This window comes from Gadus morhua, chromosome 12, assembly GCF_902167405.1.
Source record: "Gadus morhua chromosome 12, gadMor3.0, whole genome shotgun sequence".
NCBI lineage: Eukaryota > Metazoa > Chordata > Actinopteri > Gadiformes > Gadidae > Gadus > Gadus morhua.
Genome location: NC_044059.1, coordinates 2,085,646 through 2,105,026, shown reverse-complemented (window position 1 = coordinate 2,105,026; position 19,381 = coordinate 2,085,646). Strand labels below are relative to the sequence as shown.

Genomic DNA, 19,381 nt, shown 5'->3' with positions numbered 1-19,381 from the left:
TGCACGCCCACAGCAAGCTTTAGTGTGAGCGACCACAGCTTGTATTTTGGTCATATCTTAACACTGGACTGTAGGCCTACATAAAAGTGTTGTACCTTCACTGTCTTTGGGTTAAAAAAAACTCCTTCAACTCAGTAGTAGTAATCACACAACCGGACGGTGTAGGGTCATTTGTATGAGTCCAACTCAATGCCGGAGAGTTGGCAGCTCTGTTTAAACTTTTAAAGTATGCTGATATCCATACAGTGAGCTAACTTAAAGTATGCGTTAAATAACGCTAACGTACACTAGAATAGGTCACTGTATGGATAAAACAGTGAGCTAACGTAATGTATGCTAATAAAAACGAGCATTGCCTATCAACCTCCCATCACTCTTATTTCCCTCTCTCCAGTGTTTTACCTCCCCCTCTGTCCGTCAACCATCCATCTGTTCTTGGCTGCCGTAGGAGTGAACAGTGTGAGTGGGAGGAGTGTGGGAGGACCAAGGGGAAGGAAGTGCAGTGTTGCTAGCAGCTATTAGTGTGTGGAGGGTCTTGTTCACCATTGTGGTGTTATTTCTTTATTTTCAACACACAGTTAGTATTTCCCCATTTTTACACTACAGGGATAAAATATATATAATTACAAACCGTTTAGTGGCCGTGTTGGAAAGTAGTCCTAGAGTAAGTACAGTTGAGCTGAATAGGGACAGACCCAACATAATGTTTTTGAATTGTTGGCGTCCTAAATAGAGTTGAACAAGCAAAGAAATAAGGCCCCTGCTACCTTCACACTCTGTTAAATACGAATACGAAGCAAAGTCCACATTCCGTGTGCTTTGGCCTCAAAGTAGTTCTGCTGACCTACTTACCTGTGGCTGATTTCTCCAGGGGTTCAAAGGTCGAGTATCAAAGCATCCTCTTGTAGTGTTTGTGGATAACGCGGGATTAAACTCTGCTGGCTTTATGTCAGCATTTAGCTTTATTAAGTTCCAGTGATTAGCATAGATGTGACCCATTCGCTATAGACTATTAAGCTAACTGCATTATTCATTCTGCTTTTAGATTAACCAATAGCACCACATTGATGACTAAAATTTAGCACCGGAGGGAGAGTGTTTCATGGTGTCAGCTGAAGTATACCTCTCCCGTCTCTGTTAGTGTTTATATACATTCCTAAACACATATCAATAGTTTTCCCGTTACCCGCGTTTTCCCATTATTTTTTTACTTTTAAAGTCAAGCAGTGGTTATACTTTGGCAACCCGGCCCTGGCCAATTAAGGAGATGCAGAGCACCTGAGGAACAGGTGGGGTAGCAGGGCTTAAATAGCCTGCTTCTCTACTCATTCGGGGCTCTCCCAGCCATGTGGCTCCTGTACGGAGAGACCGGTCCTCGTGGGTGACGGGATTCCACCCACAAAGGATAGGCCCGTCGATTCCTCCGGTGTTTTTCGTTCTTTTTGTGTTTTTCAGCTCGAGACTTTATGTTTGGAATAAAACATGCCCTTTTGGCTTTTTTCCTCGAAATTGTGTCCTGTTTGGGAGGAGGAGGTTCTCTCCCCGTGCAGGGTTGCCACATATGGTGGAGAATGTAGGCGACTCGAACGAGCTACAGACCATTTTTGAGTGAACACCAACCTCTAGCAGCCTCTAGCAGCCTCTAGCCCCGGAGACGAGGCAGCGGGAGACGAGGCAGCGGGCGACGCCGGCAGAAGAAACAGCCGCACTAGACGCAGGACCGCCGCTCCTCCGAGAGGCCACCCGAGGCTTCATCAAAGGGTGGAGGAGTGTGGCAACAAGAGAGAGAGAAACCCAAGGAGACTGACCGACAGAGAGGCCAGACACGAATAAACGTAAGGCGAGCTTCTCAGGATAAGCGTGAGCTAAAAGAAAAAGAAGACTGCAAATCGGATGCCGACCTTGCCGTGTCGCTCTTGAAATTGTAAGTACCCTTGGGTGAACTTTGTTCTCTTGGAATTGTGGCTCTCTTGATGTTGTTAGTCTCTGTAAAATCTGTTTGCTCGACCGTTTTGTTGTGAGCCCTGTTTGTTTCTAGCTTGCTAGGGTGTTAGCGTACTCGCTACCAAACACCTTTGTTTCCATGGTGGTTTTTGTTTTATGTTCGTCTGTCTCGTCCCCCAGATACAGGCTAAATCCAGGTTCATGTTTATTTAGATAACTAGACCATTATTTGAATGCCTCCGATTTCATTTTAAAATTTCTAAGAGTGTTGCCTATATCATGTGCGGCTGGCATATAATACAGTACCCTTCACGAGAGCTGCTAGTTAGCCCATGTTCGACGGTAACAGAGCTGTTACATTTTACTAGACGTGAACCTCCATTATAGCTTTACCCATGTTATACCTTTTGTGTAGTTCCCCCTGTGTAAACATATTTGTAAAACGATTGCTTTGAAATTTTTAGTGTTGGCAAACAGCATTGTTATGAGTTATCGTTACGAGGCTTGATGACCCAAGACGGCTCGGCCTGCTTGCCCTGGTACATCCACCACCCCCATCCGAACTTGTGCGGGTACAAGTGTCACAAGGAAACCTTAATCCAGAGAACCCTCAAGAAGATGCTACACAATAGCCGTAAGGCAAACAACAAACCATGAAGAACTGTCACTTGCTTTTTTTTCCAATATCAAAAATAAATATTTTTCTAACCTTAAAGTGTGTATTATTGAACAACTGAAGAAAGGTGGTGCAATTCCGACAAGTACACAAGTGACATACTTGAGCAGATACATATATGTACTATTGCTGCGCAAATTGTTCATGCTTTCGTTATGTATTATGTTGGCCAACACCCTTACACTGATCGTTCTGTTCAACGACCAAAGATAAAACAATTCTAATCTAGAATGATATAACTGCAAGCGGTGATTAACGGGGTCCGAGCTAAATTAAAAGTCAAGAATACACTAATGGAAGATATATAAATATAACTGTCATATTTAAGGAAACATGTTCCACTTATAAACCTGAACTGCAGCCTCATTCACATGGTCAAAATGTCTATTGATAAGCACTAGTGCTGTCGGTTTAATGCGTTATTAACGGCGTTAACGCAAACCAATATTAATGGCGTTAATTTTTTTTATTGCGCGATTAACGCTCTTTTGGCTTGGTAAACGTAGTTTTTTTCACCTGCTGTCTAGCAACAACTAGTCACGTTGGAAAAACGACGACACCATACCGGATCTAGCAACACCGAAAACAAACAAGCACGCCGCAAGTACTTGTTGGGGCAAGCAAGAATACGGAGCGGGTGAAAAACTCCTTATAAGTGTGTGTGGTTGTGTGTCACTCTGTTCGAGCCTGCACGAGAGTTCAATGTCGTCATTAGCTGTTACGTCTTTCTGACAAATCCAGTTCAGGGCCCACCTGGGCTGTACCACTTCGGGAGGGGCCGCTCAATTACTCCCTTCTACACAAAATCGACTTGGTTGCGACGTTGACAGTTTGAGTGTTGAGGCTGAGTGAGTGAGAGGTTGCGGGCGCACAGCTCAGGCTGCCGGACGGAGCTGCAAGGAACTTTTATAAACGAAATATTGTTATCCCGCAGTTATCAGCCCGACAGCCCCGAAACGTTAACGGCCAACCGGGAATTCTCAGACTCTCCCGATTTCCACTCTACCACCGTGTGTGCGTGCGTGTGTGTGTGTGGTCATTTTTCGATAGCCTGGTAATGTGTATAGGCCTACGTACGGTAGGAATAGTCATACTGGTTTAAATAATAAATTATAGTATTTCCCATCTTTGCTGAGCAAGAGTTTTGATCAAAAGTTCAGTGATTGAAACAAATAAAAGCCTGGGCCATTGAAGTTTTACGGTAGGCCTACTACTGTCATGCACCTACCCGATGTCAAGTGGACCGGATTAAATTCACTGCGGGTCACTATTCCTATATCCATCTCACCAAATATATTTTAATACTGTCCTTCTCAACACTCTCTGATCTCACTAAAAGGCTAGCAGCACGAAATCAAGGGATATTTAGAATAGAAAAAAATGTGTCAGATTAATCGCCATTTAACTATGGCATTAATGCGATTAATCGCGATTAAATATTTTAATCGCTTGACAACACTAATAAGCACACAACATACAGAAAACTCGAAGCACACATTTCTCAAGTGAATTAAGGGCTTTCTTCAAAGCATGTACCTGAAAAATCTTTGAAATTCTGGGGAAATTAAACATTTGGAGTCAAGAACACTCACGGAAGAAATATAAATATGACAGTTGATTATGAAGGAAAAATGGTTAACGAAGAAGTTCCCCTTAATGCCATACTGTGTCTTGACAGTCCGATACTTGGAAACTAATGAGCCGGAATGATGATTGATTGCCTGATGAATTTCAGATGCTGTTGTGTTTCTTAAATGAGTGGCAATGACAGAATGTCATGTTCAGCATGCTCTAATCAGGATTCAAACTCTCAAACTAAGGATCACCAGTACACAGCATTATCCCGTTAAGCCACTGACATTCCTGAACTACATGATGAAAATGGTGAAAATGTTGATTGATAACCACACAACATCAAGAAAACTCCAAGCACACATTTCACATAACAAAATGGTCATATAGGCAAAATGGGATGAGAGTGTGGGCGTTTGGCTTTTCTATGAAATTGTGGGAAAGTAAACATTTTTAGAGCAGAAGACCAGGGTGAAAAAGATGCATCTGATTTTAGAGATTAATATGATGTACGAATTTTGAGTCCAGGTCAATCTAGTAAGGAGAAATAAGGCTTGTTCATAATTCTTTTGAATAACGCCACTTTTGGGTGCAGTACCAGAATTTGGGTTTATGGGTAGTGGGGGGTGTTGGTATCCACCTAATAATAGTCGTATGTTTTTTTATACAATAACAACATGGTCATATAAGAAAAATGGGCTCGCTGCTCCAACTTTATTGGCCAATATTTCTTAACCTGTTCTGCCCCGGCAGTATTTTGTTTTTTTTCGCCTATACACATACCCAAATGGAAAAGCTTATAACACAGTAACCCTAAGTCCTAGATGGATGTATGATACTTCATTTGAAAGCTGACAGGCTCTAGTTTCTGTAGATATGTATTTGGCATGTATCATACACACAACCTAAATGACATCAGTTCAGACATGGCTCTAAAGCAATTTTTTTGTCTTCGAAAATAATAGGTCATAATTGAACTACAATAACTAGGATGTGCTTTATATGTAAGGCATATGGCAATATGCCAAATACCTTCTACATCATGCCAACTACACCTGGAAGAAATTTTGGAGTTCTAGGCCTAAACCTTGGGGAGTTGATGGAGTTTTTATGGTGTGTTGTCACTGGCGGCACAAACCTCTCCAAAATGTCTCCAAATGGCCAAATTGTGCCAAATGCATTTACTCTACTTCTGTGACACTGGAAACATTACTGAAGCATTTTGGTGACTATAAAACCTTTCTCCATGATTCAAAACATAATTTTTTCACACATTCATATTGAGATATTGGCCATATCATGAAAATATGACAAGAACTAAATATGAACAATATATGCGCAAAATATGCGCAAAGTGAGTTGTCTGCCGTGTTGACGCAGCTTTATATCTCGGCTCATACGTATCACACCTGGACACGCCTGGCAGCGTTGGAAAGGTAAACTCATTGGCTAGAAGCAAAGTAAACAAAGCCCATTGGCCCTTCGAACTGGGAGCGCTCCATCTACTTCACGGGCTGTACCGGGGTGAAAACTGAACAGAAAAAGACGGGGACACTTTTATTTTGTAGCCGGCAAAGTGATGAAAACAAGCATATCCAACAACTGCATACTGGAGCTAGAGAAAATATCGATACGGCTGCGAACGTCTGGATGTTAGTTGACGAACAAAGTTTGGAGATGGTAAACAAATGGACTTTACACGACGATATTCACAAGCTGGAATAATTTTATGAAAAACCATTTGGATGCTTTTGATCAGTGGATTCTCACGGACAATTGGAATATAAATAATTGAGGAATGGACACATATTACGGTTCTCAGATTGCTTCAAAGGTAGGGAGTCACTCTGTTTTTTGGCATTTCCGGTTTACCATGCTGGTAAATATCAATATTTATGGTTTTGTGCTCATGATTTATAGAAAAAAACAACCGGATGAATAAATTGTGGAGATTCTATCCTTTCTAACGACGTATAGAATGTCTGTAATGATGAAAGTTGAAGCGGGTTATGTCGCTCCGTAGTGGAAACATATCGTCAACAAACCAAATCGCCCACCGGTGGGCGATTGGGTCTTTAAATGGAACTAAATAAAACAAATTCTATTCGATGATTTTGTGAGGCTTGGTCTAAAGATTTTATGTGGCGATTTTGGTGAATATTTGATTATTTTTGTAGCCTGTGAATCTTTTTATCATGTTTAGCTTTAATATGAAATTGTGGGGTTGTATAAATGCATCTGATTCTAGAGATTAATATTCTGAAAGAATTTTGAGTCCAGGTCAATCTGGTGAGAAGAAATAAGCCCAATTCATGATTTTTTACAATAGCACCACGTTTGGGTGCAGTACCACAAATTTGGGTTTATGGGTAGTGAGGGTTATTGGTAACCAAACCTGAATATTTGAAGAGTTTTCGACTAACGGTGTAGGCTGCAGTATGACTTTTACAGAATTTGAAAAAAAATAAACGTTACAGAAAGCTTCGCTGCTCAGACCTCTAATAACATCTCCCCGTCAACTATAAAAAAGGATGGGTTTATGTTTATTGTAACACAACAAAAATACAAAATTTCAAAATGTATAACCTTATCTACTCTTTGTTAACAACTACCTCGGACATGGCTCCGCGCATCCGCCGGCTTCAAATGCACATGGCTAGCGTAGAAGTGGGTGGGGAAGGGTCGTCAACGAGTTGTCAACTCCGAAGCTGTAGGGGGAGCTGTGTAGAGAAAAGTGAGAGCGCAAACTGAGAAAACGGCGAAGAAATTGCCGATCCTGCATAGTGGGCCTTTAAGGATAAGTCAAAATGCCATTTTGAAACATGTATACATGTTAAACTAACATGGTTAACCTTACCTATTCTTCACATCTCAATTCTGACTCTCACCATGATAAAATAGATATACCTAAAATCACAGGTATTTTAACTTATGTCAACTTTGTAATTAACATCAAAGTTAGTTATGCCTAGTAACTATAAGAATTATCCTTCTCCCGCTTTGCTCGTTGTTGGGGGGGGGACCCGTAGAGCATGGAAGGGGCGCTCTGTGACACGGTGGAGGGCCCAGGGGCGATGGCCCCGCCTGCCCCACTCCCAGCCTGAACAGTACAGTAAGCACGACGGATCTGTTTCATCACGTCAAGTCTCATTTTGACCTCCGATCTGTTCCATAAAGCAGCTCAGATCTAAGCTCTCAATTAGATGCACGCACACACACACGCGCACAAGCCCACACACATACACACACAAATTTGACCACAATTGTCATGTTTTTTTGGATGCTGGTGTGTGTGTGTGAACAGGATATTGTTTGTATTTCGACACATGGCTTTCATTCACATTATTGTTGTGACACATGTCGTTTATCACGTTATGCATCAAAGAGTTCATCCAAGCCAACATTCAGCAGTGCAAGCTCTGATGCTGACCTGTGTGTGTGCGTCTTCGTGTTTGTGTGTGTGTGTGTGTGTGTCTGCATTAGCTGGCCCAGGACGAGAGCAGCCCGGTGCGGGGCTTCGGGGTGGTGGAGTACGAGAGTGCGGAGCAGGCGGAGGCTGTGCTGCTGGAGATGGACCGCACCATGCTGGGCGGCCGGGAGATCCGCCTCTCACTCTGCACCCCCGGCGCGTCGGGACGCAGCACCCTGGCCGCGCTCATCGCTGCCCAGGGAGGGGTGAGTCCCACTTGGGGGCAGTTTGTCTCGCATGTCAACACAGGCGTTCGTTGTGATGAGCGACAGCTCGACGGGCCCCCGCTCACTGGGAGCCGCTCCGTCACTCTGTGGTCAGGCGCAGACGTGTGAACAGGCATGGCGGGATTGCAGCTACATATGGACGCTTATGGTTATTACGTCGTTATTAGTTTTTATTTAATTAAGGGAAATACATTTTGTTGGGTCATACAATTATAACACATGCAGACAAACAAACCAACCTGAAGTCATTCAACGGAGCAGTTGGCCGGGTGTACAAACCTGTTGAGAAGCAATGCGCTCCGGGACGGAGGCCCCGTTAACAGGAATAAACGCAGAGACGTGGCCCTCCCACGGAGCCCCGAGGGCGGCACGGTGGCCTTGCACGGCTTGATTACAGCTCTGCAGACAGAAAGGGCTCCTCTCCTTTCTGTCTCAAATACACCACAACGCCAGTTGTGCCACGGAGAACAAGAACCACACCAGATATATATAATGTGTTTATATATGTGTATGATCAAAGAACGTGTGACAGAAAGAGACGGGACGAGGGACGTGCATATGAACACGAATAAATAAACACCTCTATTGACATGGAGCAGTAGGTGTGGAACAAAGGAAGAGGGCAGCTTTGGCAGACTGAGGGGTTCTGTGGCTCGAGGGAGCCCAGGAGCCCACACACAATCTACTGAAACAACGCCACCCATTAAAAGCAGCAGAATTAAAAGGATAAAGACCTTGTCTTCTCTGAGGCTCAAAAAAGCCCATAGCAAAGAAATACTAAAATAATTCATTATAGAGCTAATGATGGGGGATTGCTGCTGGATAGTGACTCACATTACCGCAACACAACGTATGCGTATGTAACACTACGTATGCAACACTGCGTATGTTAAAATTTGTCTATTTCAAGAATAAAATCCCCAGTACCAACTGCAGTGCCTTCTCCCCCCAAAGAGATCCACTTACCACAGGTTGAGAAACACTGAGGGCATTTCTCGAGTACGCGAAGTTCAGACTTTGGTACTTGGTATTTAGGGCTTGGCAGTACAAACTCCTGGTTGTTGCGAAATGCATTCTGGGATACTTAGACACACACACACATACATGCACAAACACACACAGACTTTACTCAGCTTCAAGTGGAGGGTTTGCCAAATTTGGGCTTTTAAAATGTGTATAACTATAAAGCTTATTTGCACCAGGGAGCAATAGGGACAAGTTAACCTTGTTATGGAGAAGGTAGGGATTTGATGGGCCTTGAATCAGATAACTTAATATAAAGACCCCCAGGGAGTGGGGGGATGGGCTCCACCAGCATCACACTGCAAAATATTGGACAGCAGAGATTCTGGGCTGGAAACAAGAAGTGCGGGGCGTCTTGCTTGTGTATTGTAACAGAGATATTCTACCGTGGTAAATTCACTCAGACAAATGGATGGAGCTTTAAAAAAACATTTAATTACATTTCTACAGTGGTCTACTTGATTTTAAACTTTACAAACCTTTTTTCAGTTCACTATTGCTGGCCGCCTCCATCGACATGATTTGATCAAAACAAACATTTGAGCTAGTCTGTGATCAGTCTTATTCAGGAGACTAAACTGACTGTAACTGTCTGTGTGTATGTGTGTTTGCGTCTGTACATTCACGTGTGTATCCAAGCAGATGCTGGGTAATAAGAAAGGTCTGCTTCCGGAGCCAAACCTGGCCCAGCTGTTGACAAGCATCACAAACCCTACGGCCCTGCATGTCCTCCTCAGACCCTACCACACCGGGAAAAGAGGAGGTACGGTCCAGTCGGCAACAGTTGCATGTGCAAATGAATTATCTCTAAGGTGTGATGATGTCGTTTGTTGTTTGGTAAGTGTTTTACATTCAACGTGTACTGCACCAAATAGCTTTTTTGAATACATGATTTTGATTATATTGTCTACTTCTCTCTCTCTCTCTCTCTCTCTCTCTCTCTCTCTCTCTCTCTCTCTCTCCTAACTAGTATTTACTTGAAAATGGAATCAAACACCAGTATTTGGTTAACAATGGAACTAAATACTTGTTTTTGGTTCCAAAACGAACTTAATACTCGTACTTGGTTCATATTGGAGCTAAATACTAGTGCGCCGGGACTCCACTAGAAGGTAAAGAGGAGAAACAGCAGAAGTAGTTTGAAGAAGAAACAACACCACACAATTAGTATTCATACCACTCAAGAGCTCCTGCTTGGAGAGAAATGTGAAGCGTGTTGCCTCCATGCCACCACTGAGATTTTAACCAGAGGAACAGTCCAGGGGTCTCATTTATAAAACTGTGCGTGGAATCGTTACTAAAAATGTGCGTACGCCCAGAAGCCAAGTTTTGCGTGCGCCAAAAAATATTCAGATTTATAAAACCCTGCGTTCGCACACCGTACGCAATCTTTGCTTTATAAATCACAGAGTGCCTACAAGTGTGCGCAGCTGAATCAGCTTCACGTTCCGCCCTGTACACGCCCCTTTTTAATCATAAATGGTCAACGCAAATGACCTCATGAATTCGATCTGCATATAAAACAGACTCAGATGCAAGTATTATGTCTTGTCGGAAACAATGGCAGAAGTACTGAGAAAAGCAAAAAAGCGAAATTTCACGGAGGTTGAAGTGGAGACACTTGTGGGTGAGATGGAGGCCCGAAAGGTAGTTTTGTTCGGCGGTCACGGGATTGGGATCGCCAACAACAAAAAGCAGAGTGAGTGGCAACATGGAGCGCACAGTCCCAGAATTAAAAAATAAGTGGTCTGACATAGAGTTACATATTTTTTAGAGCTGTCAAGCGATTAAAATATTTAATCGTGATTAATCGCATTGATGTCATAGTTAACTCTAATTAATCGCGATTAATCGCAAATTATTTTTCTATGCTAAATATCCCTTGATTTTTTTGTCCCATAATTCTTCTCATTTTAATTCTCTTATCAACATGGTGAAGTGCATCGGCTTGCCTTGTGCAAATGATTTTTTATTGATAACAACATTGGCATATACAGTACACTGATCAAAACAGGACGATACAAAAAAAGAGCCTGTAGTGCAATTAAACGACTGCTTTGAACAAATGTCATTTGATCATAGCAGTCAGGCTACTGCTTCTTTGTTTTGAGCCAAAGAAAAAAAAAAAAAAAGTTTTTATTTTTTTTAATAATTGCGTTAATCGCGCGATAAAAAATTTAACGCCGTTAAATTTGGTTTGCGTTAACGCCGTTAATAACGCGTTTAACTTACAGCTCTAATATTTTTATGTAGCCTAGTGTTATGGTCCCTAAATACCCTCTCCCTCCGAATCCTGCCATTGGCATGGTCCGCCAGAAGTGCCATATAGTGCAGCATTACCACGGCGCAGACCTCTGTATTTATAGGATTACGGTAATAAGACTGACCGAGAACACCTTGGATAATCAGTTTGTAATCACCCACGTAAAATGTTACTTAACATAACCCCTTTTTAATGTGTGATTTGTCATGAAAAGCATCAAGAGTAACGGACAACGTTTGTGATGAGGAGTGTGGCTTGGTTTTCCACACTTGGTATTTAATTGACATTTGATTATGTGTTTACAGTGTCACATAAAAATATTATGTTATTGACACATGTTGGACAGATGCTTTATTCCATGCAGTCGCGCCGTCAGTGGACAGTATGGAGTGACGGGATTAAATATAGAGAATTTTTTTTTATTTCTATTCTAAGGAGATGGTTCTGGAGTAATAACTGAGAAATAACGCAGTAGACTTAAATTATTCTGATTAGGATTTAACGCATGATACGGGTTGAAATTAAATTGATGAAGGGCGATGATAAAACATAATCGTTCTTCTCACTCTGCAATTCTTCGGTCTGACTTCAGTTCACCACCACACCATCTGTGTCGCCAATTCTCCTTTTCCTCCAAACCATGCGTACGCATGGTCAGAGTTTGCTTAGGGCTGCGCACATTTTCCCGTCAAGTTGGTTTTTTATAGATCACAACCTTGGCGTGGAAAGTCACGTACGCCAATTTCAGCCCCGTTTTGTGCGTACGCAACGGTTATAAATGAGACCCCAGATCACTCTGTCCCTTTGTGTGTGCTCCGTCTCCTGACGTACGCCTGATGAGGTGATGGTAAAGGCCGCTACAGACCAACCAGTTTATCGGTCGTCGGACAATCTGGCAAGATCGGTGACCTGAGTCTGTTTCATTTGTGCTCTGCGATCGGCTGTCGTCAACGCCATCGAAGGAAGTGACGATGGTAAACAAACCAGATAAACAGTGAAGGTGCAGACGACGGCAACAAACATTTTTTTATCATGGCTCTGTGGAGCGACGGACTCGAGGAGCAGCTCATCGGCATGGTCAAGGAGAGGCCTGCGCTGTACGCTGTTGCGGACAAGAATTACTACAACAAAATCATCAGTGCCAATTTTTCGCGAATATGAATATATCAGGTACGATTTTCTCTTCTACTTATATTTGTACATCTCACCTTCGTACAATCTGTAGGCCAAACAGGCAAAATGCGTGGGAAGGACCAGAAAGAGACCGCATGGGCGAAACAATGGATTTCTGTGAGCTTAACCAATGCCTCTTTCGCGATTATAAAGACTTATTTTTGGCCAACGAAATCAGTAGCAGAAGTTGTCGATACTGGTTCCTTTGTAAATGCAGGCATTGTTGGTGTTATTGTGCAGGTTGATACCCTTGTGTTGAGGCAAGAGCAGAAAATGTAATGGCATGAATTGGACATGCAAAATATGAACATATTATTAAACTGTAAAGATTTCAGAGAAGGTGCTGAGGCAGAAATGGAAATCCCTTCGAACCCAGTACACCCGCTATCTCACGCTTCCTCCTTCAGGAAGTTCGGGAGGAGAGAGGACCAGAAGGCAGCAGTTGGTTTTGTGTAGGCTCCAGAGCCACACAAGAAGAGGAGAGCAAGTAACTCGAACCTCACTCAACAGGTAACAACTTGCGCTCTCCCGTTGTTAAAAAGTACTAATTTTTCATCTGAATGAAGCCCAAGTAGTGTTCACTATGGACATCACACTAGTTCTTAAGAATTTAGAAGTTTTGTTTTGCAAAAATGTGCTGCTGTTGTTGCTTTGATTCCATGATATTAAATCAACTCTTGTGATTTTTTTAGGAACCCATGGTCCCTACTGACACCGCTACAGGCGCCATTGTCGATGCCAGCCTCGATAGCAACATTCTGGAAGACACTGAGACTGAGGATGCTTCAGATGAGCCATTGCCGATCGCCGAATCTAGCAGCATTGAGGAATCGAGCATGACGAATATTGCAACCTCACAGAGGCATCCTGCTATGCGCAGCGGGTCAAATCAGAACGATACCATGGCTGAGACCTCAGCGGTCCTGATGCGGACGATAGGGGCTGCGATTGAAAGGATGTCCTGAAAAGGCAAGGTCGCCAGGGGAATACATCACAGACGCTTTCAAAATTATCGAACACAAATGGCGATAAACACATCTAGTTTATCGCCTGCACCACACTCTCCATAACGCCATGTTTGAATTTTGGGAAGGGCACAACCTAGAGCAGGGCTATTCAACCTCCTTAACAAGTGGGCCGAAAAGGAAAACCACGGGGGGTTCATGGGCCACACAGAGTAAAACAACGTGAATAAATCGCTACAAATAAATTGTACTTAAAGTAGTGTTAACTTAATATACATAATACTACTACTTGGAATAAACTTGTCAGACACATTCCTTCCTTCTTCACTTTTAATCGTATCATTATAAAAGATTTTGTTCTCACATATTTTGGACACGTATTTAGAATTCAACAATTGAATCATCACAAAACAGAACTATATGAGACATTTTGAGCCAGTGAGTCAGTGAGAAAGATTGCACTGCCTTGTTTGCCTAGTTTGGCTCATCCTGAGACACTCATGCAGCTTCTCATAGGTCATGGAGCAACGTGCCCTTGTTTTGATGGCATTCATATGAGAAAAGCTAGACTCACACGTATTGGTTGAGCCAAACATTGTCAGAATAAGTGATGCCAGTTCCTGATTGTTTGGTACTGATACTGGCTAGTATCACCGGCTACACACAGAAACCTGATTTGCATGCAACTATGTTTCTCCTTTATTTTATTTATTATTTGCATGCAACCTCTTGCGGGCCAGAAAAAAAGTAAGAGGGGCCGCATTTGGCCCACGGGCCGCTAGTTGAATAGGCCTGACCTAGAGGATGACTGACGAAAACTGACATTGAGATTTGTATGTAAGCTGTTTTCAATTTATATTTTATGCATTTTATACTTTTAATTCATATAATAAAAACATTTTAGGAAAAGCGAATGTCTCTGTATTTGTCTTCTGTCCTGATGATGATAATAGTACAAATGATGTGGAACTTGTGGGTTACACATATTGCATCTGAACGAGGGCCAGCCAGTGTTGTCTACGGGCATCACCCATTCCAAGAAGTGAACACTTCTAGCATGGTCATCTGGTTGGTCCTCCATTCACATGTAATCTTTGATATACAGAACCTTCATTAACATTCATGATGTGGGACTTGATGAACACATTCCATGAACTTCTTCCCAATCACCACTATTCAGCAATAATTTCTTGCTATTCCCATTTACAATGACTGTGGCCTTCACCCTATTTCGACATATTCTACATGTGTATACAGCTATGCCAAGGTACTTGATTGATTGAGGAATTGTTATCTTAAAATAGGCCATGAATGGCCGATAATGCATCTGAGTAAGGGCCAGCCAGTGTTGTCTACAGTCGTCACCCATTCCATGAAGTGAACACTGCTAGTATGGTCGTCTGGTGTCAAGTTGTAGTTAACTTGACATCTGAACTTTTTATTCCATTATCCCGTGACCAAAACGATGCATGTTTCCAACATCTATGACACTAGTGTGTAGACTTTGCAGTTTTAATGAGACATGAGGCCATTATGATTTATATAATTTGCATTGATCTGAATAGTCACAAATGAAACACAAGTTATCCTCCTCTACATACGGTCAATCTGTCCTATATCTTGCCCCATTGAAAAGGAACTGCACCAGTATCAAACATGAAATAGCTATAAAGGTCATCACGAATTTGTTTCGCCCTTGCTGCTGAATTGGTGGTTTGTGGCAGGGAGGCTTGTTGTAGGGCAGGGTCTTGCCTCCATCTACCTGGTACAATGTCTCTATCTGGTCCCTCCTGTTCTACAATGTCTACAATGAATATATCATTGCCCTCACTCCGTAGAAAGTAATGCAGGGCACAACAAGCCAGGACAATGTTCTCCCCTTTTACCATGTCTTTGATGTTGATGGTGGTTAGCAAGACACGGAAGCGGTTGGCCCTGAATCCAAATGCATTTTCCACAACCCCCCAAGCACGCAACGGCATGTAGTTGAAGATGCGCTGCTCTACAGTGAGGCTGCGGTTTGCAAAAGGCACGTAGTCGGTTAAAGGAAATGCCTCATCTGCCACAATGCAGTATGGAGACAGCTGGTTAGAACTGGGAAGTTGTGCTGGGGCAGGGATGTTGGTTGTTTTGTTTAACCAGGGCATCTGCTAAGTTGCATCCACGAAAAACGCCACCATCTGAAATTCTGCCATTACAACCGACATCCACATACAGAAATCTGAAAGAGCTGTCGACCAGCGCCATCAGGACAATGGAAAAGTGGTGCTTGTTATTGAAGTATGTCTAACCACTCCCTGGTGGTTGGCGAATGTTTATGTCAGGGGTCGGCAAACCTAGGCATGCTTGCCAACACTGGCACGCGGCAGTAAAATCATTGACACAATTGCAAAAATAAATAATTGATTCCATTTCAGATCACTGCTTTCAGTAACTTATTTAAGCATATTTGCACTGGGAGGAAATGCCCAAAACAGAATAAAGTGCAAAAAAACATCTCTAGGCTAGGCTTTTAAATAAGCATAATATCTTTATCATCCTCATGACACATACACACACACATACATTGCTTGTAATGGCATGGGTTAACAGCTATCCTAAAATCATGTGTAGGACTAGGCTACAACAAATAAACGGATGCCTACCAGTAAGTGTGATCCCTGACCCTGCTTGGCTTGGCTGAGCTCCAATATCTGGGAGTTGTAGTTTGTGACTTTAAGCTGCACACACGCCTCAGAGTGCTCCGTCGTTATACGACTGCGGGAGGGGCTGAGCACGTATTTTATGAGTGAGAATATCTGCTCACAGAGGTATGTCGACCCGAAGACTTGACAGCAGAGCCAGCGCAACGTTCCGGAGACAGCTGAACTTCTCTGGTGCAGATGCCCAGCAGACGAGGATGCAGGCTCCGGGATCTTTGACTGCTGTGGTTTCCAGTTGTTTCAGTAGCACTGCAAACTTAGTCAAGCAGAGTGTTGAGCTCTTTTGCTCAATCAGCTGCATTTCCATGTCCTGTGTATCCAACCAGTCAGGCTTGATCAGGAAAGAGAACATGGGTCCGAACCTCTTAAAGTCCCCAAATCTTGTTGGGAACTTTCCGCTACAAATCTTGTAGCGGAAAGTGGAGGTAGCAATCTCACTTGAAAATACTGCTAACTTGCCAACAAACTTGCGGAAACATTTTGCCCAGCACCTTGCAGTCGGAGATTGAGCTTGTTGAGGTGTCCCGTTATGTCGGTCAGAAACATGAGTTTCACCACCCACTGTTCCTCCTGCAGCTTTGGATAGTCTTTGCCTTTTTCGGACAGAAATGCCTTGACAGCTTCGATGCAGCCGACAAACCGCTCCAAACCTTTTCCGCAGCTTAGCCCCCTTACAGCTGAGTGGAGGGGGAGATCGCTGTATGCGCTGTCTATCTCCTCGAGCCGGGACTAGAACTGTCGGTGCGTCAGTGCAGATCGCTTCACTATAAAGTGAATCACCTTCGCCAAAGCAGCCATTAACCTCATTGAGATCCGAATTTGACCTTTTTGCACACAGGTTTTCTTGGGGTATAATGCAGTGCAGTTTCATGATGGGGTGGCCGGCTTTTTCTTCAATCAACCTGACAGCTCCCCTGCGTATCCCTACCATGGCAGGAGCGCCGTCTGTTGTTATTGCGAAGATATTGCTGATGTCGATCCCCCGGTCGTTAAAATGTTCCATAAACACCTTGGCTACGTCCTCGCCCTTTGTCGTGCTAGGCATTGGCTTAAGGCAGCAGAGTTCCTCTCTCACAGTTGAATCACAATATCTTGCCATGTCTGCCATCCTGGAATGTCATTCACTCCAACGCCCTCGTCAAGTGCAATGCTGAACACCACAGCATATTTTAACCCCGCTGTTTGCTGCACTCTGACAATTTCTGCCATTTCATCAATGCGTTGCTGGAAATTCTTGCTGACATGGGAATGTCCTTTATTCTTGACTTAATACTTTCTTTGTTTGGCAAGCCTTCAAATAGGGCATCAGAGCAACCGTGAAAGGCTTCCCTAATTTTTGCGATGCAATGAGCAATGCGATAGCTAGCGGTGACAAAGACTTTGAGGAAATTTGCTTGCTTCCCATACCTGGACACTGCACCCTTATTGATTCTGCCTTATCTGCATTGTCTTTGAATGTTCTCTCTTGCTTGGTCTCAAGATAATGCTTCACACTGTAGGTTCGGCATACAACATTTTTGAAACATACAGTGCACACAGCACGGTCCTTTTGAAAAAAGAAACCAAAGTCTTCAGTCCATGAAAGCTGAAAATCACTCACCTTGACCTTCTCAGTTGGCGGCGCCATCAGCTTAGCCAAGCAGCCTACTGCTGCCGCTGAAATGTTGGTACTGAGGAAAGTGGCCACGCGCAGCTCAAAGCGGCCAGCGTGGGAAATGTGCGCTGGAGGGCGCAGTTAAGAGAGACAGGTCTTGCTTAGAGCCGATGCTTTTAATTGCTGGGGAGATGACAAGAATATTAATATGTTTTTTGCAAGTATGCCAATGATTATGCTGCCGCATTACAGCGAAAAAAAAATATGATAATATTTAAAAAGAAATATATATATATATATACTTTTTTTTATTTCAAAAAAGCGTGGCCTCTTTCCTCAGTACCAACATTTCAGCTGCCGTTCAGCTTTTAGGAAGAAGTCTCGCGCAAGTGCAGAACGTACGCTAGTGCAGAAGTTTTGACCGCGTCGGGAGAAATGAGCCGGCTGATCGGTCCAACTGCCTTTTCTGCCGAAAATCAGCAGTCGGATTGGTCTGCCTGGGTTTTAAGACGGCGAGACCTGTCGCTGAGAGGAATGAGAACAGGATGGGGAGAAATGGGAGGCATGGGGGAGGGGGGTTTAGGCAGCGAGAGTCGGGAGAGGAGTAGGTGCTCTCTAAGGAGAAGATCCTGCACAATTAAAGTCTAAAATTGGTGGTGATTTAATGTTAAAGAGTTGACTACCGTAATTTTCGGACTATAAGCCGCGCCTTTTTTCCCATTTTGTGATTCTGCGGCTTATATAACGGTGCGGCTAATCTTTGAATTTTATAGCTAACGGCCACTAGGGGACCTCCTAAATCTATGGATTTTTAAGCGGCGGGCTCCAGTGCGGCTTATATATGTCAACATCATTCAATTTAGCTGCTGCGGCTTATACTCCGGTGCGCAGGTTCACAGAGCGCTTGGACACCAGTCTTCCAACAGAAAAGTCCTTTTATTTAGATCGCTCAGTCCAAAAAAACATAGTTCCTTGGACGTAAATCATAACTCCGCTCCAAGCGGTCACAGGATGTGTTGCAGGCGATCTCGGGTGGCGATCGCCCCTGCCTCTCTCTCTCTGTTCCCCGGTCTTTTCCACTAACCACAGAGGAGGCACATATATACAAACATTCCTGATTGGCTTGAGTGCTGACACCTGCTCACACTCAGGTCCAACCCCTCCCCCCCCCAGCCAATCCGGTGCGCTCCCAACCTGCCCATACTCCCCCTGCAGGCTAGACGTCACACGTCCCCCCAGAGACTAGTATAGATTGGCGAAGTCACGCACCTTCCGGGGGAGCCCATGGGACCTATGAGATTGAAAAATATGAATGGGTTTCAATGGAGAGAAAGTAATTATTTTCTGGTCCCACTCTTTATATGCCCCGGATTACACATACAGTATGTTGTTTGTGGATTTAAATGATAATTTTTGATGCAAAGAAATATAAACGTTTTCGTGAAGTTTGATAATGTTCTGGGGGAACAGAAAGGTGATGGGGAGTGGACTCTAACACAAACAATAAAGACGGGCGGCCTCAGTTGAATGATCCACGCTGCCCTAAGCCCAACCTTACCTGACACATCTGAGCTAGGTTAAAGGATTGGGTCGTTATGTTAATTATTGACATTGTGGACATGTAAATCAGCCGTTATAATTTACGTCCATATTCCAAACGAGGGTGAGGCAGTTCTCATAGGTCTCATTGTCTTTCTTTGGTCTAACCCAGGTAAGCGCGTACGAACTGCCCTTGCACCTTGACTTTTGTCAAGTAAGGGTGTTAAAGTGTCT

The 19,381-nt window shown here is 43.5% G+C and overlaps 1 protein-coding gene across 3 annotated transcripts in view; it reads left to right on the top strand.

Annotated features, from left to right (window-relative positions):
• The window catches only part of raver2 (ribonucleoprotein, PTB-binding 2), a 126,611-nt gene that overhangs the window by 89,649 nt on the left and 17,581 nt on the right, over window positions 1-19,381 (top strand). For 2 of the 3 annotated variants that reach the window (XM_030372819.1, XM_030372821.1), the window contains exons 5-6: window positions 7,676-7,867; window positions 9,551-9,674. In XM_030372819.1, the coding sequence (XP_030228679.1) occupies window positions 7,676-7,867; window positions 9,551-9,674 (316 nt within the window). The remainder of the gene's footprint in view (window positions 1-7,675; window positions 7,868-9,550; window positions 9,675-19,381) is intronic. The other variant, XM_030372820.1, reaches the window with a different exon arrangement.